This window comes from Paramormyrops kingsleyae, chromosome 12 (assembly GCF_048594095.1).
Source record: "Paramormyrops kingsleyae isolate MSU_618 chromosome 12, PKINGS_0.4, whole genome shotgun sequence".
Taxonomy (NCBI): Eukaryota; Metazoa; Chordata; class Actinopteri; order Osteoglossiformes; family Mormyridae; genus Paramormyrops; species Paramormyrops kingsleyae.
The window spans coordinates 10,140,933-10,168,054 of NC_132808.1; the positions used below are offsets into that span (position 1 = coordinate 10,140,933).

At 44.7% G+C, this 27,122-nt stretch overlaps 2 protein-coding genes across 4 annotated transcripts in view; both read left to right on the top strand.

The window, feature by feature from the left end:
- Positions 1–22,991, top strand: part of LOC111839799 (uncharacterized) — a 117,294-nt gene extending 94,303 nt beyond the window's left edge. For all 3 annotated transcript variants that reach the window (XM_072718646.1, XM_072718645.1, XM_072718647.1), the window contains 9 exons: positions 1,903–1,995; positions 11,019–11,108; positions 12,625–12,717; positions 12,891–12,986; positions 13,537–13,555; positions 16,633–16,687; positions 19,218–19,280; positions 21,700–21,768; positions 22,054–22,991. In XM_072718646.1, coding sequence (XP_072574747.1) covers positions 1,903–1,995; positions 11,019–11,108; positions 12,625–12,717; positions 12,891–12,986; positions 13,537–13,555; positions 16,633–16,687; positions 19,218–19,280; positions 21,700–21,768; positions 22,054–22,155 — 680 coding nt within the window. In that variant the 3' untranslated portion in view covers positions 22,156–22,991. The remainder of the gene's footprint in view (positions 1–1,902; positions 1,996–11,018; positions 11,109–12,624; positions 12,718–12,890; positions 12,987–13,536; positions 13,556–16,632; positions 16,688–19,217; positions 19,281–21,699; positions 21,769–22,053) is intronic.
- LOC140577721 (uncharacterized) lies at positions 4,996–5,672 on the top strand. The gene has a single exon (XM_072698009.1). It carries the CDS (start codon positions 4,996–4,998, stop codon positions 5,668–5,670), a length of 675 nt encoding a protein of 224 aa, XP_072554110.1. The 3' UTR covers positions 5,671–5,672.
- Positions 22,992–27,122: the final 4,131 nt, after the last annotated feature.

Consider the following 27,122-nt stretch of genomic DNA (forward strand, 5'->3'; position numbering starts at 1 on the left):
GGCCCACAGTGCCTGTTGGTGTGGGCAGCCATCTTGTGCTAGTCATTAGGTCTGATGATGCTCTGCATGGTCCAATAACAGCCAAGGAACATGAGGGCTTTTCATTTCATTTTCATTTCAAACACTTTATTTGTCCCCGAGGGGCAATTCAAGGGCACATAGAGCAGTGTTAAGATCTACCTGACTATACATACAAACAAGGGGAAGACAGGTCAGGAGACAGCAGCTCTACAAGCCAGCCGGTCGACCGCACGAGCAGCGACCCGGGCATAGGAAGAACAGAGAAAACGATTACATGAGGTGAGAGAGGCGAGTAAAAAAAAATACAGGCCCTAGACTGTACTCCATTAGGGAGTATAATGTAGGAACAGAAAAAAAACACCTCAGCAACATAAGCACATAGCCACTACACAATATAAAAAATCGAGACAAGCCACAGGGAAGGGAATGGGGAAGTGGAGGTAGTCCAGCATGAACAAACAACCATCCGGCCCTGCAGCCAGATGCCCTGGTCATCGACCCGCCTGTTCACGTTGGGGGTGTCAAGCGGCGAAGGCGTTGGATAGGGGGAGGGAGTCCTTGGGGTCGGGGGAGAGAGATGCAAGAGAGTCTCGCTGCCTTGTCCTTCTGGGGGAGTTGTTGAATTCAGCAACGGCCTTGGCCAAGGCCCGTGCTGATTAAGGGGGAGCCAGAAGCAGATAATTAGGTTGTTTGGGTTTTCGGGCGAAAAGCTGAAATTTTGTAGCTTCTCTAATGTCCACACTGGTCTCCGCAATCCCTCCTATGCAGAGCCGAAAGCTTCTCCGTGATGTTATCAAGTTTGCAGTCCATAGTCACAATGATGGTATCCAATTTGCGATCTAGAGCCAAAGTCTGAGTGCCGACAGCTCTGCCAACTCCGTCAATCATCCTGGCTAGCCTAGTGGGGCTTTGAGCGGCTGTCACCGTTTTCTTCAATTTCCGATAAACCAGGGCGATGCCTAATCCAATCAGCATAAGACCCGTTATCAAGGTTCCGAATAGGTAGATATCTTCGACGTCCTCCACAGAAAGAGCTGCCAGACACACGACCCTCCACTTCTCCCATCCGTCCATCGTGTAGCCAGCTGCGTACGTTCCTGCAGGACAGTCAGGTTCCCCCGAACCTGCGCTCCTCTGCGAGAAGATGGTGTCAATTGCATTGAGAGACCAGTTGATCAAATCCATAATTTCCTTAGTTTTGAAGAGCAGGGCTGAGAGGGTCTCTCGAGTATGACAGTAAGACAGTAGACTAGACGAGACGAGAGAAGCAAAGCAGGGAAGATAAGGGGAGGGAGAGGGAGAGAAGTGCGTCCGCCTCCGCTGAGAGCCGAGAAGCGATGGACTCCTTTACAAGAGCAGCTGCTCCCTGTGGCTCAGACACTGTTCCCTCATGATGTTCCCTTATCCCAAGGTGATAATGCCCCCATACACACTGCTAAACAGATTCAGGAGAGGTTTCATGAGCACCAGCATGGAGTCAGATGCCTTCCTTGGCCTCCCAGCCACCAGATCTAAACACCATTAAAGCTTTATGGGAAGTTCTAGAACACAGTGTGTGAAGTTGATTTCCACCTCACAATTACTCCAAAGAACTGGAGGCTTTTCTTTCTGAAGATCAGTCCAGTGTCCCACTGCACACCTCAGGATTCCATGACCACACTGTAGGAAGATCTGAACCTATTATTGCAGCCAAAGGGGGCCAAACTCCTTATTAGGTCCTTGAGATTAATATCTTGATGTTTCCATTATTTTGTCCACCCCCCTGTAAGTTCCCGCCCCTTGAAGATATAACAGACAAAAACAGAGGGATAATGTTTAATGGGGGCTGTTGTATGTTATGTTTATTTAATATGTTGTTTTACGTGTTTTATTGCTTTTCAGATTTTGCTCAGAAAATCCTTCTGGGGATTTTCTTCATGCTTCACCTAATATTAAGTTTCCTGTATCTAAGTCTGATTTTAGAAAATGACAAAGGTAAGGAAAACCTTTAACTGTAAGGAAACCATTTGATTATAATAGAGCTTTAACTGTCAATCATTTGGTAAATGGTGTTTGTAAAATGAATATAAACCAGAAACATTTTTTGGGCTGCTGTTAACAATAATGCAGTATAACCATTTCTAGTTTGAAGTTATTATTGAGTTACACCTACTAATAAAGGCATATACTTTAATGTAATCAATATGAAATAGACAGTAATATATTCTATGTGAGCTGTAAAAAGGACACTTCCAAGGATGGTGTGTTTTGTTATTAACTTGTTCTGTGTGTCTTCAGATAAAGTCAAAGTAAACGTTTGTGAAACCGTTGGCACTTTCTATATTTATGTCTAATTCCCATATAAAACATGGTCGTATCTTCATGTAAGTCACGATAATGAACAAACACAGTCTCCTGTAACTAAAGATACACAGATTTTCAGAGAATTTTGACTATATTGAATAAATCATTCAAACTGTGAAACTGAAGGTTGGAAAAAGTAAGTGAACCCTAAGCTAATGACTTTTTTAAAAGCTTATTGCAGTCAGAATTTAGCAAACCTGGAGTCCATTTAATGAAACAAATCCAGAGGTGTGGCCTAGAATTACTGTGATTGATGAAAAACACTGAAAAGTTTCAGTTTGAGCTTTTGACAAGAAGCATATGCAGATGGGAATCATGCCTCACACAAAAGAGCTCTCTGAAGAGCTACTCCAGCTGAATGTCGACAAGAGGAGGCAGCAGAAGGTCTACACTCCCCTCACCATCAACTTGATCTCCTGTGGAGAGGGTGAGGAGTTTTAAATATCTGGGTGTTCACATTTCTGAGGACCTGACTGTTCACATACAAGTCCAGTCCAAAAGGGCTAAGCAGCGCCTGTACCACCTGCGACAGCTGAGGAAGTTCAGGGTCTCTCCATCGATCCTACGTACTCTCTACTCAGGTGCTGTGGAGAGCATCCTGACTCAGAACATTACTTCCTGGTTTGGGAATAGCTGTGTTCAGGATCGCAAAGCCCTCCAGAGGGTGATCTGTGCAGCAGAATGCTGCTGCAGGTCGGCCTTTCCATCTCTGCAGGACATTTACATCAAGAGATGTAGGAGCAGGGCCTTCAGGATCATAAAGGACACAGCCCACCTCAATAACAGCCTGTTTCAGCTTCTGAAATCAGGAAAGAGACTCAGGAGCATCATGGCCAGGACTGAGAGGCTTAGGAGGAGTTTCTACCCCCAGGCCATAAGGTCTCTGAACCTGGACGTGCCATTGCACCTCACACCCTGATGTACATTGTGCTCTTGTATCCCTCACCATATCTGCACTGTTACACTCAGGGGCGCCGCCAGAAATCTTGGGCCCCATGAAAAATTAGAATTCCCCCCCCCCCTTTTTGCGAAAAGGTAAAGCCCCTAAAGGGCCCCATGTCAGTGCTGGGCCCCTAGAATCGTTCTAACCTTTCCCCCCTTGGCAGCGCCCCTGGTTACACTGGTCACTTTTTTATGTCTGTGTTACCGTTCATTTTGAACATACTTCTCTGTTTGCATTTTAGCTTTTTGCACTTTAACTTTAGCATAATTGGATTTTTAATTTGCACAGTATACAAAAGAGTGGTTCAGGATACATTTCACTACATGTTGTACCTTGTATAACTATGTATGTGACAGTTAAAGAATCTTGAATCTTGAAATGATCAAGAATTGTTAATTAACATAAGGCTGGAAAGGGTTACAGTCATCTCAGGTATTTTAGATATTCATCAGTTTACTGTTAGGCAGGTTGTCTATAAATGGAGACAATTTGTTATTGTGACTACTCTGCCTAGAAGTGGGTGCCCCACCAAGACGAGCCCAAGAGCACAATGCAAAGTCATCAATGAGGTAAAGAAGAACCATAGAGTGACAGCGTATGACATGAGGAAGTCATTAGAACTGGCTAACATCTCTGTTCATGATTCAACAATATGCAACACACTGAACAAGAAAGGAGTCCATGGCAGAACACCAAGGAGGAAGCCACTGCTGTCAAAGAGAACATTGCTGCATACCTGAAGTTTGCAATAAAGCACTTGGACACTCCACAGCAGTACTGGGAAAATGTTTTCTGGAGTGATGAAACCAAAATTGAACAATTTGGGAGGAACAAGGAATTTCATTTGGTGTAAAAAGGGCACTGCATATCAACATCAAAACTCTACACCAGGGGTGGCCAATCTTATCTGCAAAGGGCCGGTGTGTGTGCAGGTTTTCGCTGCAACTCCCTAATTAGATTACTAATTAGAGGACTGATTGGCTGAAAGAGTCCTCACATCTGGGTTTGAACAGCTGACCTACAGGTTATCCCAAAAACCTGCATACACACCGGCCCTTTGTGGATAAGATTGACTACCCCTGCTCTACACTAACGTATGGTGGAGGGAACATCATGGTTTGGGCCTGCTTTGCTGCATCAGGGCCTGGACAGCTGGCCATCATTGAGGGGAAAATGAATTCCTAAGTTTATCAACCAATTCTCCAGGATAATGTGAGGGTGTCTGTCCATCAACTGAAGCTCAGAATAAGCTGGGTGATGTTTGGTGTTTCCTGTTTGCTGTTTCCTGCATGAGCAAGACTGGTTGCTACCGCGCGAACTTTTAAACTATAACTATAACCCAAATAATACTTAGAGTTAGAATTAAGCAATCGGATAAATCTTGGCAAATCTTGGCAAGCTTAATAGTCTCCTGATAATCTTCCAAATCCACGACGGATTAATCGCCTCCGCCCCCGGAGTTTTTCCCCGCTAAACGTAAGTATATCACTATGGCTCCTGTCGTTTGCTCCGAGTGCAGTATGTTTAGTTATTCTTCTCCTGTCATTAGCGGTACGTTTGTCTGCGATAAGTGTAAGCTAGTTGCCAGGCTGACGGAGAAGATCGCAGACTTAGAGGGACGCATCCGGACGTTACGGGAGATTCAGGAGAGTGAGAGTTTTATTGACGCAGTGTTAGCGGCTCCGGATATGTCCGCTATAGTGAGCCAGTCTCCCCCTGCTCCGGCAGCAGGGCCTTCGCAGCAAGGCGAGTGGGTGACGACCCGGCGGCATAGCCGTAAGTTCAAACAGGACTCACACCGGCACCATTCACCCATTCGCGTTTCCAACAGGTTCTCCCCACTCAGTGAAACACCCACTGAGCCGCCTGTTGAAAGCGCTCTGGTAATCGGCGATTCTATGCTAAGAAACGTGAGAGTAGCGACTCCAGCGGCCGTAGTTAATTGTCTCCCTGGTGCCAGAGCGACCGACATCTTATCAAACTTAAAAGTGCTGGCTAAGAGTAAACGTAAGTATTCGCATATTGTTATCCACGTCAGCACAAATGATGTCCGATTGAGGCAATCGGAGATCACTAAAGCAAATTTCATAGCGGTGTGCAGCCTTGCGAGGAAGATGTCCGCGTCAGTAACATGCTCTGGCCCTATCCCTGCTAGACGTGGTGATGAAATGTACAGCAGATTATCGTCGCTGCATCGCTGGCTGTCGGAATGGTGCCCGATAAATGGTGTGGGTTATATAGACCATTGGCGGACATTCTGGGGTAGGCCTTGGCTTTTGAAGAGGGACGGTATTCACCCCACGTGGGCTGGTGCCGATCTCCTGTCAAAAAGCATAGCTCACAGTCTTAGGGCAGATTGCTGACTAACCAGAACCAAGCCAAGGCGGCAGGCAAAACGGCTTAACCGACCGCCTGCTAGTCGCTTAGAGTCGTCACCCAGGTTTCATATTATTGAGACTGTGTCTGTTCCCCGCGGTTTTAATCGTGGGGGGTCATTCCATCGTAGTTCGTGTCTTGCAAACCTTAGAGAAATTAGACCTATTTCAACTCTGGATAGTAGGTGTAATGCAAACCTAAAACTTGGACTCCTGAACATTAGATCGCTGGCTCCTAAGACATTGCTCGTAAATGAAATCATTACTGATTCTAATCTTAGTGCCCTATGTCTTACTGAGACTTGGCTAAAACCGAATGAGTTCTTGGCACTAAATGAATCCACTCCAGCTGAGTATAGCTATAAGCATACTCCTCGACCCGATCGCAAAGGTGGCGGAGTTGCTGCAATATTTAAGACCGACCTAGGAGTGCGTGAAAATACTGGTTATAGCTTTAGTACGTTTGAATTTATTATTCTAAATCTTGCAAGCACATCTAAGTGTAGTTCTACACCTCCAATCACCATTGCCATTGTGTATAGACCGCCAGGCCCCTATAGCAATTTCCTTAAGGAATTTGCAGATTTCTTAACAAGCTTGGTGGTTACTACCGACAAGGCCTTGATTGTTGGTGATTTTAATATCCATATGGAAAATGAAAGTGATCCAGTAACAAAAGCATTTACTGCCATTCTTGACTCTGTCGGTGTACATCAGAATGTAACTGGGCCAACTCATGCCTGTAACCACACCCTAGACCTGATTCTTAGTCATGGTGTCCTGGTAGAACACATATCAATTATCCCTCAGAATCCGCTACTTTCAGATCATTACCTTTTAACATTTCAAATACAACATAACTCCCCTAAGGCCCCAGACCAGAGGTACGATACTAGACGTTCCATAGCCTCATTATCCGCTGCAACTTTTCTGGAACAGCTCCCACAGTCCTTTAACCTAACCTCTGAAGTGTCATGTGTAAATGAACTTGGACAGGTAACCGTGAACATGGTAGAATCATTTCGTACCACTCTTGATCCTGTAGCACCACTCAAGAAAATAAAACATAGAGATAAGAAACCTGCCCCCTGGTACTCTAACCGTACACGTGAACTTAAACAAGCTTCATGAAAGCTAGAACGCAAATGGCGGTCAACAAAATTAGAAGTTTTTAGATTTGCCTGGAAAGAGAGCCTGTCTAAGTATAGACATGCACTAATGACTGCTAGGTCTATGTATCTCTCTAAACTAATAGAAAATAACAAAACCAATCCTAAATTCCTATTTGAAACTGTATCTAGGTTAACAAAGAATCGTTCAATGTTAAACTCACAAGTCCCAGAAGCTCTTGGTAGTGATGCCTTTATTGCGTTTTTTAATAATAAAATAACCACGATTAGACATACCATCACGAGCACGCCCACGGTTGCACACAACCACCAATCCTCTGCTAGTGCTAGTGTTATTAGTACTAATGATAACATCTTTGAATGTTTCACTCCTGTAGTGCAGACAGAACTCCTTCAGTTAATTTCCTCTTGCAAACCCACTACTAGCCTTGTTGACCCAATACCCACCAATCTACTTAAGGAAATTGCACCACTGATTAGCACTACATTGTTAAACTTGTTAAACTCATCTCTTAGTCTTGGATATGTTCCTAAATCTCTTAAAATGGCTGTTATTAGACCTATCCTAAAGAAACCAAATCTTGAACCTAGTGACTTAGGAAACTATAGACCCATCTCAAATCTTCCCTTCATTTCTAAAATTCTTGAGAAAGTTGTTGCTCACCAGCTGTCCTCCTTTCTTCAAGATAATAATGCTAACGAGCTATATCAGTCTGGTTTCAGACCCAATCATAGCACAGAAACGGCCTTAGTCAAAGTGATAAACGACTTGCTTATGGCTTCCGACCGTGGCTGTATATCGCTATTATTCTTACTGGATCTAACTGCAGCATTCGATACTGTAGACCATAATATTCTTTTGGACCAGTTGGAAACATTGATTGGCATTAAAGGGACAGCACTACTGTGGTTTCGTTCGTATTTAACTGAACGTTACCAGTTTGTCCATGTAAACAATGAGTCATCCATAGCCACTAAAGTAAGATATGGTGTCCCGCAGGGATCAGTGTTGGGCCCACTACTGTTCAATCTATATATGCTACCGCTTGGTAACATAATTAGAAATTACAGTGTTAATTTTCATTGTTATGCTGATGATACACAATTGTATATATCTGTTAAACCTAGTGACGCATCCCAGCTCTCCTCTTTAGCCGACTGTCTGCTAGACATCCGTTGTTGGATGGCAAGGAATTTCCTCATGTTAAATACTGAAAAAACTGAGGTTCTTTTAATCGGTCCTAAGGAGGCCCGCAATAAGTTTGTAAACCCCAACCCTAGCTGCCTCCCTACTCAATTTAAAACAGTGGTCAGAAATCTTGGTGTCCTGGTAGACTCCGACCTCTGCTTCAGTGCTCACATAAATAGCATTACCAGTACGGCATTTTATCATCTACGGAACATAGCCAAGCTTCGGAAGTTGCTGTCCTTTCAAGATGCAGAAAAACTAATACATGCCTTTATAACTTCTAGATTGGACTACTGCAATGCCCTCCTTTCGGGTTGTCCATCTGGATCCCTACATAAACTTCAGTTAGTACAAAATGCAGCTGCCAGAGTTCTAACAAAAACTAAAAAATTTGATCACATTAGCCCTATCCTGTCTTCCCTGCACTGGCTACCGGTCAAGTTTAGGATTGACTACAAATTATTACTATTGACTTACAAAACTCTGAATGGCCTTGCACCACAATATCTCAATGATCTTCTGGTCCCTTACAACCCTTCTCGCCTGCTTCGTTCACAAGGAGCAGGATATCTATTAGTTCCTAAAGTAGACAGGGCTGGGGCAGGCTGCAGAGGATTCTCTTACAGAGCTCCGCAGCTGTGGAATGGTCTCCCGGCGGATGTGCGGGATTCAGGCACACTCTCGCTTTTCAAGTCTAGATTAAAAACGCACTTGTATAGCTTAGCGTATAGGAAACCTAGTTCTGGTTCCAGCTAGTCCCTCACTCCCAGTCAGACTAACAGTATGAGGTGATAAGCTGGGTGGGGATCGGTGTCATTGGCTTTGGATAAACTGATGCGTCAGTGCTGTCACTCTAGCTTTACACTAGAGTGCTGATGTTCAGGGAGTCCCCATGCCTGTGTTCCCGCCTGTCTCTCCCTCTTTCTCATGCTGCTATACTCAGATCTGCCGGAGCCTAGACGAATATTGCACTCGATCATTTTGCTTGCACTGCCTCTGGTTTCCTCAACTCTGGCTAATACACAATTATTCTTACTTCCTCCCTCACCCCTTCTGGGGTGTGCTCCATGGAGCACAATGTCGTTGAAGAGTTTATGCCTCTGCGGCCTGCAAGACAACTACCTCCACCTCCGGCAACTACCCTCCAACCTGCCTGCCCTTGGCTCAACACGATGCCTTGCCATCCATCCTGCGGCTGTGTGTCTATTAATCCTGCCATCGTGCATCAAGCACCACGTGCCTGCACCGGTCGGCCGCTGCATTGAGACATATATTTCAACCCCTGTATTAGCTTAGTCATTTCATCTTGTCTGTATTAGCTTAGTCATTTCATCTTGTTGTTTGACTCATCTGCCGGCCCCTGGAGGATGGGCTCCCCCTTTGGGTCTGGTTCCTCCCAAGGTTTCTTCCTCTTAGGGAGTTTTTCCTTGCCACCGTTGCCTTTGGCTTACTCAATGGGGGGTCCTTACGAGGCAGAAATGTAAAGCGCATTGAGACAATGTAATGTTGTGATAATGCGCTATATAAATAAAATTGAATTGAATTGAATTGATGCAACAGGACAATGTCCCAAACATTAAAGCAAATCCAGAGCACAATTGTTACGTCCCGGTCTAGGGTCAGGCGCAACAATATTGGAGTGAGACCACTACTTTGGTATTTCTAGTGGGTTTATTAATAGTGGGAACCACTTCAGGAGCCGACAAGGCCAAAATAACAAACAAAACCACCTCTAACTGGAACCAAAAGAGATACTTCTTACCTAACCCAAATAAAAAGAAAACAAAAGTACACAAAACTAACTCCAAAACAGTGTTACAAAACAGTCATAGTTACAAAACAGTAAACTGACTAACTCCAAAACAGTGAGAAAACTTAACCAAAGCAAAATGGCGTCACGCTCCCTACTTTCCTGGCTACCCACAGTGAACCTCAATGGGTGCAGATATTTACAGATATTTACAAAGCAAAATCCACAGCAACCAAATCCAAAAAAAGGGCTAAGCAGAAATCAATGGTCAAACAGCAAAAGAGTCAAGCACAATAAATCATCAGTCATACAGCAAGTATCAAACAAATTACAAAGCAAATGGTCTCCCGTTCTTGACTTGGACAGGCCTTATAAAGGAAGTGACACAGGAGGAAATGCGGCCAATCAAAATAGAGGGGAAGGTGGGCAGGGCCAGGAACAGAATGACACACCCCCTCCACAGAAACATCTGCCCACTATAGGGAGTAAACTATCCCTGGGGGTCATAACACAATGGTTTCAGAAGAACAAAATCAGCCCTTTGGACTGACCCAGTCAGAGCCCAGATCTTAGTCCTATTGAGATGCTGTGGAATGACTTGCAGAGAACCATACACAGAAGACAACCAAAGGATATGGAAGAGTTAAGGCCGTTCTGCAGGGAAGAATGTGCTAAAGCCCCCCCACGCCCCATATGATCTGCAGGTCTGATCTGCAGTTACAGGCAAAGGTGGACATTTCAGGTCCAGAAAGTAAAAATCCAAACCTGGATTTTGTTTCAACCAACCAGTTGAGTTCTCTGTGACAGTGACTCTTTATTCTCAACTGGTTGGTTGAAACAAAATCCTGGTTTGGATTTTTACTTTCTGGACCTGAAATGTCCACCTCTGGTTACAGGAAGCCCCTGGTTGAGGTCATTGCTGCCAAAGGAGGGTCAACCAGTTATTAAACCCAAAGGTTCACTTACTTTTTCCACCACCACTGTGAACGTTGAATGTGTTTGCATAATAAAGACATGAAAGAGTAGAACTTTTTGTGTATTATTGGCTTAAGCTCATTGTGTATCAGTATCTGTGACTTAGATGAAGATCAGATCAATTTTTATGACCAATTCATGCAGAAAACCAGATAATTCCAAATGGTTCATAGACTTTTTACTTTTGACTGTATGTATTTACTGATTTTAGAGGAACAGGAAACTGTTTATTTCATTAATAACCTTTGTTGTATTAGAAACTGAAATTAACTGCAACTAATTCTGACCACAGGACGGCCTGTAAAGATCTGCGAGTTTATGTTCATCTACATTCTGACCGTCACATTGCTGTTTCAATTCTGGAAGCGGGAACGTTTCCTTGGTACGTATTTGTTTTACATTAAAATTATTTTTAAACAGCCCTTTTATTGATAAGTTGTTTAAATATTTTGTTTAATGAATACTGTTTTTTTTTTTTTATTTTGTAAGCAGAGCATTGCAAATGTTTTAAAGAAAAAACCCAGTGGCTGTTTGACTGTATATGTGCTGTGATAAAGTAATTGGTCACTCAATCACCCTAAGAACCAAATCTAAATGATAATGGGTTAAATTAAACTAGACACACCCAAGCTTGATTGCTGCCAGCCCTGATGAACCTACACATCACTTAAATAGAACCATTGCAGCAATGAGGAGCTGGATAAGGGTCTCAAGAAGCAGCAGACCATGACTCAGTCAGAAGAACTTCCTGAAGACCTGAGAAAGAAAATCACTGAGATGTATCAGTCAGGAAAGGGGTACAAAACACTCTCTAAAACCCTTTGAGTGCAATGAATCACCATGAGAGCCATCATCTCCAAATGGTAAAAACCATGGTAGATCTGCCCAGGAGTGGCTGGCCTAGCAGAATTACTCCAAGAGCACAAAGAAATCTCATCAGGGAAACTACAGCAGACCACAGACGAAGATCTAAGGAACTGCAGGCCTCTCTCAGTTAATGTCTGATTCCATGATTAGAAAGACAATGGGCTATAATGGTGCCCATGGGAGAGATGCAAGGAGAAACCACAGCTAAATAAGAGGAACATGGAGGCTTGTCTAAGATTTGCCAAAAAGCACCTCGATTAGCCCCAACACTTTTGGGAGGATGTTCTGTGGCCTGATGAGTCAGAAGTGGAGCTATTTGGAAGACATGGGTCCTGCTACATCTGGCGTAAAGCTAACAGCTTCCACACAAAGAACATCATGGCCACAGTCAGACATGGTGGAGGCAGAGTGATGCTGTGGGGATGCTTTGCTGCTGCCCGGCCTGGGCGACTTGATGTAACTGAGGGAAGCATGAATTCAGCTGTTTGCCAGAAAGTGCTGAAGGAGAATGTCCATCATCAGTCTGTGATCTGAAGCTGAAGCGCATTTGGGTTATGCAGCAGGACAATGATCTGAAGCACCTCTGAATGGCTGAAAAGAAAAAACAAAATTAAGGTTTTGTAGAGGCCTAGTGAAAATCCTGAGATCATCATTGAGATTTTGGGGCGGGACCTTAATTGGGCAGTTTATATTTGAAAACCCCCCAATGTGGCTGAATTGAAACAATTCTGTAGAGAAGAGAGGGTCAAAAATCCTCCACAGTGATGGCAAAGGGGGAGAATTACTTTGTCACACAGGTGATATGGGTGTTGGGGAATGTTTGTTTGTTTTGCCCTTTCCTTTCTTCAGTGAATCAAATAATTATTTGAAAACCGTGTTGTGCACTTAGAATGTTATTTGTACTATACTAAATTTGTTTGGTTAGACACATTTAAGTGTTATGGATAAGTAAAAATAGTACGAATTGGGGCAAATACTTCATCACAGTGCTGTATGTAGCTGTATGACTGATGCTTCTCTCTACCTTTCAGCCAAACCCCGTAAATATGTATATTTCTCTGGGGCTTTTGGTCTCCCTCTCCTGAATTCTGTTGCCCTGGCTGTAGCATTAAAACTCAAAGCAGGTAAATACACTATAAATTTGAGATGTTTTACTTTTACTATGTAAACTTAACCACACAACTGAATTGTACAAACCCTTTAATAAATATATGGATTCCTGTGGTTTAATCTCTTTCACTTTTTGCTCATTTACTGACCTCAGTTCTCAGTGATTTTTGTGATGATGTCATTTCAGACACAGGAAAACAGCCACAGGATCTACGGCTGATTGTCCTGATTTCTGGGTCTGTCTTCCTCTTTGGCTGGTTTGTTATACAGATGTCTGCATACTGTAAGTATAACAGAGACATGAATAACTTACCATAAAGGCTGAATATGTGTACTGGGACTTTTCCAGTATGTTGGCAGCTTTCCAGTCATTATTTACATCTCCACATGCTCAGTATTAAACCTGGATGAATATTACTTTTGTAACCATCATTATGTATTTACTATATGGTTTGGCTCAAGATTTCATATCACTGCTGGTTTAATTCTTTTGAGCTTTGTTGCTCTTCCATTATGATGCTGTTTCAGTGGTGTAGGACTGTAATAGCCTCCTGCCAGTAGGGGGCACTGAGGCTGTAATGGGGAGCCTGACTATTAATGGGGAGATGATATAAACATCCTCAGTAATACAGCATATGCGTCTATATAATACAGAAAACAGTCACTCTCAGTAATTATTATTATATAATAATTATAAATATGCAAGTAATCATTAGTTCTCATTGCATATTTTCATTAATCATTACATGCAACCTGGCAGCTACAATAAGCTCCTATTGATGTCTTAGTATTTTGAGCTCCAACACTGTTAATTGAATCTTTTTTAATTATAGGGTTGGACAAAAAAGAAAAGTAAGTAGACATTTTCTATGCAGTATATGTGCAAGTCATTTTTTCTTAAAAAAAAAAGTAATTAATGTATAAAAAATCCTCCCATCCATCCATCGTGGTGAGCCTGGCACCTGTCACAGGGAGCTCAGAGCACAAGACTGGGGACACCCTGGGCAGGATGCCAGTCCATCACAGAGCAAACACACACATTCACATATGAGGGGACATTCAGAGATGCTGGTTGGCCAAACCTCATGTTCTGGGACTGGGAGGAAACCGGAGTATCTGGGGAAACATGGGGAGAGAAAGTAAACTACACAGAGCCCAAGCCGGGAGGTGTGAGGTGCCAGTGTTACCCACTGAGTCACCACGTAAACTACACAGAGCCCAAGCCAGGAGGTGTGAGGTGCCAGTGTTACCCACTGAGTCACCACGTAAACTACACAGAGCCCAAGCCGGGAGGTGTGAGGTGCCAGTGTTACCCACTGAGTCACCACGTAAACTACACAGAGCCCAAGCCGGGGGGTGTGAGGTGTCAGTGTTACCCACTGAGTCACCACGTAAACTACACAGAGCCCAAGCCGGGGGGGTGTGAGGTGCCAGTGTTACCCACTGAGTCACCACGTAAACTACACAGAGCCCAAGCCGGGAGGTGTGAGGTGTCAGTGTTACCCACTGAGTCACCACGTAAACTACACAGAGCCCAAGCCGGGGGGGTGTGAGGTGCCAGTGTTACCCACTGAGTCACCACGTAAACTACACAGAGCCCAAGCCGGGGGGTGTGAGGTGTCAGTGTTACCCACTGAGTCACCACGCAAACTACACAGAGCCCAAGCCGGGGGGTGTGAGGTGCCAGTGTTACCCACTGAGTCACCACGTAAACTACACAGAGCCCAAGCCGGGGGGTGTGAGGTGCCAGTGTTACCCACTGAGTCACCACGTAAACTACACAGAGCCCAAGCCGGGAGGTGTGAGGTGCCAGTGTTACCCACAGAGTCACCACGTAAACTACACAGAGCCCAAGCCGGGAGGTGTGAGGTGCCAGTGTTACCCACAGAGTCACCACGTAAACTACACAGAGCCCAAGCCGGGGGTGTGAGGTGCCAGTGTTACCCACTGAGTCACCACGCAAACTACACAGAGCCCAAGCCGGGGGGTGTGAGGTGTCAGTGTTACCCACTGAGTCACCACGCAAACTACACAGAGCCCAAGCCGGGAGGTGTGAGGTGCCAGTGTTACCCACTGAGTCACCACGTAAACTACACAGAGTCCAAGCCGGGGGGGTGTGAGGTGCCAGTGTTACCCACTGAGTCACCACGCAAACTACACAGAGCCCAAGCCGGGAGGTGTGAGGTGCCAGTGTTACCCACTGAGTCACCACGTAAACTACACAGAGCCCAAGCCGGGGGGGTGTGAGGTGCCAGTGTTACCCACTGAGTCACCACGTAAACTACACAGAGCCCAAGCCGGGAGGTGTGAGGTGTCAGTGTTACCCACAGTCACCACGTAAACTACACAGAGCCCAAGCCGGGGGGGTGTGAGGTGCCAGTGTTACCCACTGAGTCACCACGTAAACTACACAGAGCCCAAGCCGGGAGGCGTGAGGTGCCAGTGTTACCCACTGAGTCACCACGCAAACTACACAGAGCCCAAGCCGGGGGGTGTGAGGTGCCAGTGTTAGCCACTGAGTCACCACGTAAACTACACAGAGCCCAAGCCGGGGGGGTGTGAGGTGCCAGTGTTACCCACTGAGTCACCACGTAAACTACACAGAGCCCAAGCCGGGGGGTGTGAAGGGTGACACTATATATTGACAATAACTGTGATATTTCAAAAATGAAATATCAGTATGTTCACTCCAGTTGTCAATTCCCAGTTTTTGGATCAGCGCTGTTACCTAAATATCCAATTTGTTAAATATTACTTTATATTCTAAATGGCTGCAAGCTAGCAGTGGGATCAGGAAATAAAATTGGAAAAAATACATTCCTCTAGTTGTTTGTCCTGTTGGCATCAGACTTTGCTGCAGGATAATAGTGGCAGTTTTCAGGGACACATGTGGTCACCCCACCGTGACTGGGGCACCTAACAAGACCCATAAACACACACTGAGGGAAAAGTGCAGATATTATGCAGAACTTTTGTTAAACAGACAGAGAACAGAAAGAATCCAACATCAGAATATCTGGCTGAATATCTGGTGAAGATCAATTACACACAGTTTGTAAAATGAACCTGATGTCGTTAAAAGAAATATTAATGGAGTCACTACAGGATTTCATAAAAAAGATGGTATGTTAGACACCCCAGTCTGCAGGAAGTGCTGATCAGCAGGAAGCACAAAAGGGAGCTTTAGCCCTGATTGTCTTTTCACTCTCTGTGTAGAATAATTGCTCTTTTCCTATGTTTTTATACAGTTATGGTTACAGACTCTCCATTTCACTGCACTCATATCTGGCCAAAAAAAGACAAAACACAAAATAAAGAAATTTTATTTGACTGGTAGCATTATTATAATTATTTCATGAACATTTTCTATATATACCATAAATCATGAATTCCTTTGCCCACGATAATCGTGTAGTGAAAATCTGATATTGTGACAGCCTTGTCATGTCCTTAGCAGTGGCGTAGGTAGAAATTGTATTTTGGGCGGGCCATTGAAAAAGTGAGCGGGCCTATATTTTTTCCTAGAAAAAATATTACTTAAATAATAATTAAACCTTAGAGAGTAGAAAAAATAATAGACAAACAAACTGGAAAAACACACCTTTATTTTGCAATATTCGGCAAAGGCAATAACAAAACACCGTCTAACCATCATGTTCAACAATAAAAATAAACTAAAAATGTATTTTGATCAAACTTGCCTGGGTGGGCCAGGGAGTAATGTGGGCGGGCCAGTGCCGCCCTGGCCCATTACTGGCTACACGCCTGGTCCTTAGTTACTTCTGTTACTTCATGTAATTGCCGGAATTCCTAAATTTAAGGTGATACTGGGCATTAGTAAGAAGCACATAAAAATAGGATCATTTTACTTAAAATGTGATACTCAGGCCTCTGAACTCTGTTATAATAACTGTATGTTTTCTTCTTAGAATAAAGGAACAGCTGGGCTTGGTTGAGAGACTCCAAGATACTGAGCTGGAACTGGTAGGTGCCTAAGATACATCTGCCCCTCTGGCTGCTGTCCTGAGGCCTGTTTCTCTACATCAGTCTGACCATCTTCCCTCAGATTATTATACATAATTGTGTCTGTAGCAGATCTGTGGCCCTTGTGCTCTTCCTCTTTCCCTGTAAGTGTGGAGGCTGTTGAGACAGCAGGATAGTGAGAAGCCTGACTGCCTGGGAGAAGAAGCTGTTTCAGTGTCTAGCAGTGATGGATTGGATGCTCCGGAACCTTCTGCCAGGTGGCATTGGATGAACAGTCCATGAGATGGGTGGGAGGGGTCTGTCTCAGTGCTGATGACATGTTTCCTGTACAGATGATGGGTGGGAGAGCAGAGTAAACAGCAGTGGGCTGAGCTCACAGCCCTGGGGGCACCTGTACTCAGTCGGAGGGCCCTGGAGGTGCTGTTTCCTATGGAGACACACTGAGGGGGGTGTTCATGCCCAGCAGGTTCAGCTTCCCTACCAGCCTCTGAGGGATGATTGTGTTAAATGCTGAACTGAAGCTAATGAACAGCATTCTGACATAGCTGTCCTTTCTGTCCAGGTGTGAGAGGGTGAGGGGGAGGGCAGTGGAAATGACATCATCTGTGGTCCAGTTTAGTAGGGCGTCTAGTCAGTCTGGGAGTTCATGTCAGTCTGCCTTCATGTGCCTCAATACCAGCCTCTCGAAGCTCTTTGTGATGATGGCTTTGAGTGTTACAGGCCAGTAAACATTGAGACAAAACATGGCTGACTTCTTGGGCACTGGGACGTTCCTGGTTGTTTTGAGGGATGCAGGTACCACTCCAGTGCTCAGGGATACATTGAAAATGTCTGTTGGGACATCTGCCAATCGGTCGGCACAGTCTCTGAGCACCTGGTCGGGTATGTTGTCAGGTCCAGCCGCCTTCCGCGGGTCGATTCTGCATAGAGTCTTCCTGACATCATTGGTGGATAGATGAAGTACCCGGCTGTTCAGAGAGGGGGTGGGGTCTTCCTCACAGGCTCCCTGCTCTGTGCCTCATAATGTGCATAGAAGTTGTTCAATGCATCTGGCAGGGTGGCCTCACTGCTGCAGGTGTGAGGTGTTGGTTAGTAGCCAGTGATAGATTGCATTCCCTGCCACATGCACTGTGTGTCCTCTGAGACCATGAAGTGGCTGTTGATTTTCCCTGCAAAGGCACTTTTTGCCTCTTCAATGGCCAAGAATGATTGGCTCTGTCTGTAGTATGAGACTCTCTGTCTATGAACCTGTAGGCAGTATCTCTGACTCTCTCCTGAGTGTGCAGCTCTGCGGAGAACCAGGGTTTATGGTTTGCATGTGTGATGATAGTTTTGGAGACAGTAACATGCTCAATGCATTTGCTGATGTAGCCAGTCACTGAAGCTGTGTACTCCAGGTCTGCTGAGCTGCAGTCAGTGGCAGCTTGTCTGAAGATGTGCCAATCTGTGCTCCACTAGTATTAGCATTAGCACTAGCAACCTGCATTCCATACAAAATTACACCTACAGTATTTTTAACTCTTAGCTATTACACTAGTGGCCATTTTTGCTTTCTGGGTATGGAGTGATTATAATGACAGAATTCCGTGGTTTTGTAAAATACATTTGCACACTTGTAATTGACTTTTGTACACTTGTATTTTAGTATTGTACACCTGTGCAAAGATTTGCGCACTTATATTTTAGCATTGTACACTCGTGCAGCAAAGTGTTCACAAAAAAGTTTTTCACTTGTGTTTCCTAAGTCACAGGCTTGCAACTTCTTATTTGCACATAGTTTCAGAAGTCATGTTAAAACTACAAATGTATTTTACACAACCACCGAATTCTGTTATAATAATTACTCCATACCTGCAGGTGGCTCTGGCAGTTTGCAAAGTTGTTGCCCGCACAAAAGATGCCACCCTGGGCAATTGCCCATCTTGTCCTTGACAGGATCTATCCATACCTCACACTCTCAGTAGGTTCTCACCACGGCTGGCCATGAGCTCCCCACAAGCCTTGCTGTATCAGAGATGCTTTGATCCAGTCATCTGGCCGTAATGATCTGGCCCTTGTCAGAGTCACTCAGATCTTTACTCCTGCCCATTTGTCCTACATCCAAAATGCTGCCTATGAATACTAAATGTAGCTTTCTGCCTAATATATCCCAGACCATGATACACACCATTTTTATAAGATTTCTAAAAGCAGATGTTATTTGCTTTTGTGGGGGTGGTCCAATGTTTTGACACATTGATGTATATTGACTTAATACAACTATACTGCTGTTTAACCAGCCCAGGGTTTGGGTAATAATATGGAACCATAATGGAAGGTAGTTTATATATAAGGTTTAATTTGTACTTAAACTGTTTGTACTTTACTGTTTGATACACTGCATGCTGGGTTTTCTGGAAGAATAAAGTAGCCAATGGTGACCTGCAGATTTTACTGTATGTACCACTTCATGGTGACTACTTGTTATTTAGTAGAAGATGAAAATATGAAATGTATCTGAAATTTATCATATGACACTATTATTTTGTAGAGATCACATGGAGAGACTGAGGCATCATCACCTGCTGATCCAGAAAGACTGAACACAAAGGAGGTTTGTGATTCTCAGGGTTACTGTTATGGAGGCGCCCTGTGTCTTTAGATGATGATGCCTGTCATTTCCTAACAGTGTGATTCTGAAGAAAGAAACTGGCTTCTTGCCAACCATAGCCTACAGTCATGAGTATGTGATACGGCTTAATGGCTACAGAAATGGAAGGTTTAGAAGTTTCCATGGGCCACCATGTTTGCTGTTCGCATTATGCCTGATGTCTTTACACTCCGTCTATTTTTCATCAAATGCATGTTTCCCTACACTGTGGATGACCAGACAAACTCAAGAACTACATTTATATTGATGTCTGGTTTTCCAAATGTAATCTGGGAAATTGACGGCACTGATATTGTGGTTAAGGTCACCTCAAAACAAATTAAAGTTTAAACATGAAATGCACAGCAGTACAGCATATGGCAGTAGATGCAGAAAATGAAATGAGTGTGAATGAAGCTATTTTTGTCAAGAGACAGCTGTTTCATTTTAGCCATCTGGGAAACCCAATATGATATTGACAAATATAGTAGGTCGATAGTCTGGGTCAACTTCTGATTGGTTCATTTTTAACTTCACATGCCACATCAGTGTCTTCTGTCTTTTGGCATAGCACCCATGCTACCCCCTATTATAGATGTCACAGACGTGCTGAAGTTTCAGAGGGGCAAACACAGAGTCTGATATTTTTTTTCTGCATATTTTCTCTTTTGTGCATACACATTTTTTCATGATTTGGGTTTGCCCATGGTAGTTACAGTCACACTGGCCTGGTGCGCACAAGTAATTTTTTCCCTGGAATCTTCAGATCTGACCATTTATGTTTTTATTTTGGGTAATTTGTGTTCAGTACAGCTGAGGGAATATACTGCAGCAGCGATGTGTTGCCACTCAACGCACTTTTTCATTAGTTATACTTGGGCTTTGGCCTCAAAATATAATATTTTGTGGTACCTCTATCAAGTGCTCCAAATTCCTCTTCTTGGGATAAGCAGGTACAGGCAGGATTAAAAGATGGATGGATGGATGGTTTCTGTCATCACACTTTACAACCAGAAAGGCCTGATTTGCATATTACATGAGCATACAGTTAATTTGCACTGACCATTTATGGTTGGTTGTAGGCAGCAACTGGGCAAGACCTCAGGCTCATGCTCTTGCAGTACCAATCAAAAGTTTGGACACACCTACTAAAGAAAGGTTTATTTCCTACATGTTAGAATGATTATAAAGACATCAAAACTATACAATAACATATAAAGAATTATCCATTGAACCAAAAAGTATTAAACAGAAAATGTATTTATTGGGGCCGGAGTGGGAGCTCTGTGGCTTGGAACTCAGGAGGTTGCCAGTTCAAATCCTGTGGTCAGCAGAGCAATCCCACCACTGGGCCCCTGAGCAGGGCCCTTAACCCCAACTGCTCCAGGGACTGTCTGACCCCACTGTCTCCTCCATGCCACTTTCATGAGGTGGCCCCCTGGGATGCTTTTCCAGCTCTCCTGAAGGAGGTCCCACATATATACTGAGCACTGATTGGCTGCTTTTCCTTCACTCTCTGGTCAAACTCCTCCAAAACCATCTCTGCTGTGTTTAGGTCAGGTGTTCAGGTCATGTGATGTGACACTATCACTCTCGTTTGTAGACGGCTTGGTTTGTCCAAACTTTTGACTGGTACTGTATGCACATTTACAAGATACGGTCAGCCTTCCATATCCACTGGTTCTGCAGATTCAACCGACAGTGGTTTGAAAATAATAGAGGGAAAAAAAAATCCAAAAAATTTTAATTTGGCACACGCCATAAGCTACACTGAATCCACACGAATGAAGTGACATGTAGACAGATTTATATTTTCTACATGTATTTATATTTTTGAATCTGTGGTTTGTATTTCTCTACTGAACATGTACAGACTTTATTTTCTCATCATTGTTCCCTAAACAATACATTATAACAACTATTCACATATCATTCACATTGTACAATGCAGGATCAGTAATCTAGAGATTATTTAATGTATGCGGGAGGATCTATGTAGGTTATATGCAAATACTACACCATTTTATATAAGGGATTGGAGCATCTGTCGATTTGGCAGATCTGACATTTCTGAGGGGAAACGTGCAAACACCAAGTCTGATATTTTTTCTGCATATTTTCTCTTCTGTGCATACACATTTTTTCATGATCAAAATTACACAAAGTTTGATAAATGAGGCACTTGTTATGCACTGTGAACTACAGCATCATAAGTAGATGCTGTAGTTCTTAGGTTGTAGATTGTTGGTATTTCCAATATTTCATTAATGTTTGGTTACATAAAACTAATATAATGTAAACTGAAAGGCAAATTTCACTTGATGGTCACTGCGCTGTGTTTGGTGAAACCCAGTAATATGGACTAATGTTGTCACTTCTGTAGGGATCACATGACAATGAGGAGACTGTTGCATTGTCCCCCCCTGTTCCCAATGGACCAAACGCAGAGGAGGTAAACAGAGGAACAAGAACTCTGTGATTCTCAGGATTCCAGTCATTTACTCCACTTTGTGTCCAAGGACACAATTACCTGTCAGTTTTTACAGTGTATTCAAAGTAATAAGGAAGTTAGCTTCTTAATGAAAGTCTTTGTGCATATTTCATTCATACTATAATTTTTGGGATGTTAATCTTTTTAAATATTTGGTCACATTAAAATTAGTCCATTACATTGTGACTATATTACTTGCTGAACAAAAAAAGAACATAAAATGTATCAACTGACACATGTTTGCAGGGATCACATGACAATCAGGAGATGGAGGCATCATCACCTGCTGATCACAATGAACCAAAGACTGAGGAGGTATTACTGGGGGAGAAGAACACAGAAGTCTGAAGGATCTAAAGAGTTCAATTTTAATATTTTTTACCTACAGTCCAAAGTTTCCTAGATCCTGTTGGATCAACAAGTTAGCCGTGTTAGTGGTCCTCAGAATATCAGCTGCACATGCATATAAGCAGATGTTCATCTACAGAGCAGCACCCTGGGAAGGACCATTATGTATATGTATATATATCTATAGTCAAAAGGATAAAGTCAGCTGTGAAAATCAATACAGGATCCTTCATGTCATCCTGTTTCTTCTAAACTGGACCCTGTACATCATGCTGTTGTTACTTGGTACTTTTCACCATTTTTTATGTGCTTCAGAAAACCTGTACAGCATAAAAACTTCTATACTTAATTTTAAGAGACACTGTTTAATAGGAGATTGTCAGGGTCAGCTAATGTTGTCCCACTCTGTGTCCCTTCCCTGTTTGGCCAGCAGGTGTTGCTGGTCATCCTGTCCCTCGTGTTCTCAGTCTTTGCGGTTGCCTGTGAACCCCTCTGTCGCATGTTCGAATCCTACCCCTTCTGTTTTTGTATTTTGTTCCCTAGTGTTTCATTTGTATGAATTGTTCCTGTGTCTGGTGATTTTTTAATATTCTGTTTAGGTTCCTTGTTTTGAGCTTTAGTTATGTTTTATCAGTTTTTGTTATTCCCAGTGTTAGAGTCTGTTTTCCCTGTTTCTTGGTTAGTTCTTAGTTTCCCTGTTTAGTTCCTTTGAGTTAATTAGTTTCACTTGTGGCCTGTTTTCCCAACCTTGTTGATTAATCTCACCTGCCCCTTGTTAGACTTGCTCTGTATTTAAGTCCCAGCCATGGGTGTAAATCCCGAGGGGGATGGAGGGTTGCCCTCCCCCCCCCCCCCTTATTAAAAAAAAATAATAATAAAAAATTTGCACTCTCTATTATGAAAAATATATGTATGTATACCTAAAATAATTGTGTAAGTAGAGAAAAAAACAAACGCAAAAAATGCATTTAGAAACAGTTGAGTTCCCCTTCCTCACAGTGGTTTGGCCCACTGCCTGCTTTCCCAGTTCATCTCACCTACTCTACACTAGTGGTGAGCGATACTACAAGATTTGGTATCGATGCGATACCAAGTAAATACAGGGAAAGTATCGCCGATACGATACCGATATCGATACTTCTTAATAATTAAGGTGGATGCATCATCAAATTACTAAAACTGAATTAATTTTCATTACCTTTAAGTATTATTGTGTTTTTTTTTATTAATTAGGTAAAACCCAGGACAGAATTTGGGTAAAGTTTATAAGTAAAGAAATACTGTGGTGCGGAGGTACCGGCCGACAGCGCGGCATGTTGGACTGATGCCATCTTGTAAATAGTTCTCAGTAATCGCTTGTGTGATTATAAATGTGCTGTGTGTTATGTCATGTGTTGCGGGAATTGCCGTCTTGTGTGTGGCTGGGTGCAGAGAGGAGTGTATGTGATGTGTGTGAGCATGCGCAAGAAGGAAGCGTGGAAAAAGAAAACGAAATAAAACAAAGAGAGAGAGTGTGCGTCACGGGTAGAGGGGGGGGACCGAGAGCAGCGTTCTAGCGGGAAACGGCCTATGCCGTGTACCTGGAAGTGTGCAGTACGGCCATTAAAGCCTCGTTTCTTCAGTACTCTCCGGTGTCTCGGCTGATTTCTGCCTGCCTCACTACTCCACAAAACTGAAGGGAGTTAACCCCGAAGGAGGATAAACTTCGGCCCTGGAGGAAGCATCTCCCCTCGCGTCTCCCGACCACGGTCAGGGGACTGACGGCGAGGAATGGTTGACACTGGCGACCACGAAGGGACTCTTTCACGCTGTTAAAGGAGTGGTGAGCACTGAGAAAAACCGACAGGCTAAAGCGGCTAACGATAAAGCCGAGTGACCGTAATTACAAGTGTACTGGCCCGTAGCTGAGCTAACTCGCGATGGCCGCTGCTCGCCATTCTCGTGAAAACTACGGACTTGAGACTAATTACTTCAACCCGTTCATATCGCTGACCAGTGTCTCCGAGGGTGCCGCGAGCATTAGGGAAGCTAACAGAGACGGAGCTGTGGCTAAATGTGAACATATAAACCCATTCCTGTGTGCCGAAAGTTGTACTACCACACACACTAATGGAGATGGTGTATTTGCGCCGCCCGATGGTCCTGCCCAGCCTCAGTTTTCCCGCACGAATCCCTTCCTCGATGCTGAATGCTGCAGCTACGGCCGTGAGGGAAACACAGGCAGCAGCATGAACTATTATCCAGCTCCTACTCCCCAAATTAAAGTGCACTATCCAGTCTCAAACCCATTTTCCCCTGCTCACATGGACAGTTTTGTACACAGCACACCGGCTCAATTTAATGCAATGTTAAATACACCCATGCAATGTTTGCCTTCCAGCAGCCTTAATGAAGCCATAAGCTATGGGCAAATCACTGCACAGCATAAACCCCGCTCAAAACCAGGCAAGACCCGCTGTGTACCCCGTCAGCCACCATCTGACAGTGAAGAGGACGGTGATCCTAGAGAGAGAGTCCCCACTCTACGTCCAGGCCAATATGACGGCACCACACCGTGGAAGGAATTTCTGCACAGGTTTGAGAGCTGCGCTGAAGCCAACTATTGGTCAGAGAAGACAATGACAACTCAGCTTAAATTCTGCCTAGTTGGAGCAGCAGGGGCCATTATCCACAGAAATCCCCGCTCATCCAAATGGAATTACCGCCGCCTGGTGGACGAACTGGAAACTGCATATGGCCCTTCTTCTGACCATGCAGCTGCTGTTGCTGTAGAACTGAGGCAGCGAGTGCGTAAACCTGGTGAGGCCCTGCATGTTTTCAGAGATGACATTTATGGAAAAGTGGCTGTTGCATATGGTGATAGAGCAGAGGTTGAACAAGACTCTATAGCTGTTGAAGTTTTCACCAATGGGCTGGGTGATGCAGAAATAGTACAGAAGTTGCTAGAGAGGCACCCAGCCACACTTGCCTGTGCATACGAAATAGCCCACCGACACGAAACCACTAAAAGGGCTGCATCTTATGTAACCAGTGCCATGCAGCAAGGAGCCCGTAATGCAGCTGAACGCCGTCCCCGAGCTGCCGTCGTCAGAGAAAAAGAGTATGCACCTGCAGCTAGCCCCTCACCGAATCGTTTTGTCCCACACACACCCTCGACAACACCGAACAATCACAGAAATTTTAAAAAGAGCGGGGTTCGCTGCCATAACTGTCAAGGTTGGGGCCATGTCCAAAAGCAGTGCCCTTCCCCTCATAAAACCACCAAGGCCTTAACATTGAATAGTAGCCCTCGGGACAGCCCAAAACACACCGTGCTTCACCTTAAGTGCCAAAGCCAAGAAATGAGTATCCCCATGCGCCTCTACGAAGTGGAGGTATGTGCTGTCTTGGACAGTGGGGCCCGGAGGTGTGTGCTGCCGCTGCCCTACTACAACTCCATCCACCCAGACGTGAGGCCACCACTACAGCCCTCAGTTGTTGAGACCTTGCTTGGTGTGGGACCTGGGAACGTGCCGGTGCTAGGTGAAGCCCAGCTACCTGTCAGTATCAACAATCGGCAGGTGGATGTTGATTTCCTGGTGGCAGATATAGCAGGAAATGAGGTGCTGCTCGGGCATCCCTTCCTCACTCAAGCTGAAGCACGTCTTGATTTCGGCAAACGCCGCATCATCCTGTTTGGTGAAGAGGTGCTCTACTACCAAACCGAAGCCAGTACAAGGACACACGCAGTGAGAATAGCTAGAACTGTGGTGGTGGAACCGGGGCAAGAATATATGGTGAAAGGCAATGTGCATCTTGGTGCAGCAGCTCGAGGTGACATGATGCTTAGTCCCACCAAAGGTTTTGTTGAGAAGCACAGAGTACTTATTGCCAGAGTCCTAGTCAATGCACAGCCTTCTAAAGCTGTCCCACTACGCCTTTTTAACCCCGGCAATAAGGCAGTAACAATTAAGGAAGGATCCATTGCCGGGCTCCTCCAGCCAGCTGAGGCCCTGGAACCCTCCATGGTCTCCCCAGCTGCAGACTCACTGACCAGCCCTCCTGTGGTTCCTCTGCACCTGCAGGAGCTTTATGCCCAGAGCTCCACAAACCTCAATGACTATGAACAGCTCCAACTGAAACGCTTGCTTTGCACTTATGGACATGTGTTTTCTACAGGGCCGGCTGACCTGGGCCGAACCAGCCTTGTGCAGCACGACGTCATAACCCGTCCTGGTGCTCCAGTCAAACAACATCCGCGAAGAATGGCTGGAGAAAAGCAGCAACACGCTGATCAGCAGATCTACGACAGCTTACAGAGCGGTCTCGCCCAACGCAGCTGCAGCGGCTGGGCCTCGCCCATCGTTATGGTGCGTAAGAAAGATGGGACATATCATCTCTGCATTGACTACAGGGCTCTCAACGATCGCACCATGACAGACGCCTACCCGCTGCCCCGCATTCAGGACACGCTGGACACGCTCTCGACTGCCAGATGGTTCAGCACATTGGATCTCGCATCAGGCTACTGGCAGGTTGAGCTGACGCCTAGAGCACGCAGGGCCGCCGCTTTTTGCACTAGGACAGGCCTCTTTGAGTGGAACGTCATGCCATTTGGACTATGCAATGCCCCGGCGACGTTCCAGCGTCTGATGGACCGCGTCCTGGCTGGCATGCAGTGGGACACCTGCCTGGTCTACCTGGACGACATCATTGTGCTGGCTAGGGACGTGTCGGGGATGCTGCAACGGCTTGGCCAGGTATTCTATAGACTTCAACAAGCTAACTTAAAACTGAAACCTGCCAAATGCTGCCTCTTTCGCCGCGAAGTTGCTTATCTTGGCCATGTGGTGTCCGAGCATGGTGTGGCTACCGACCCCAGCAAAGTTCAAAAAGTTCAGATGTGGCCTACACCTACGTCCATCCAGGAGGTCAGACGCTTCATCGGCCTGGCCTCCTATTATCGCCGGTTCGTGAAAGATTTTGCC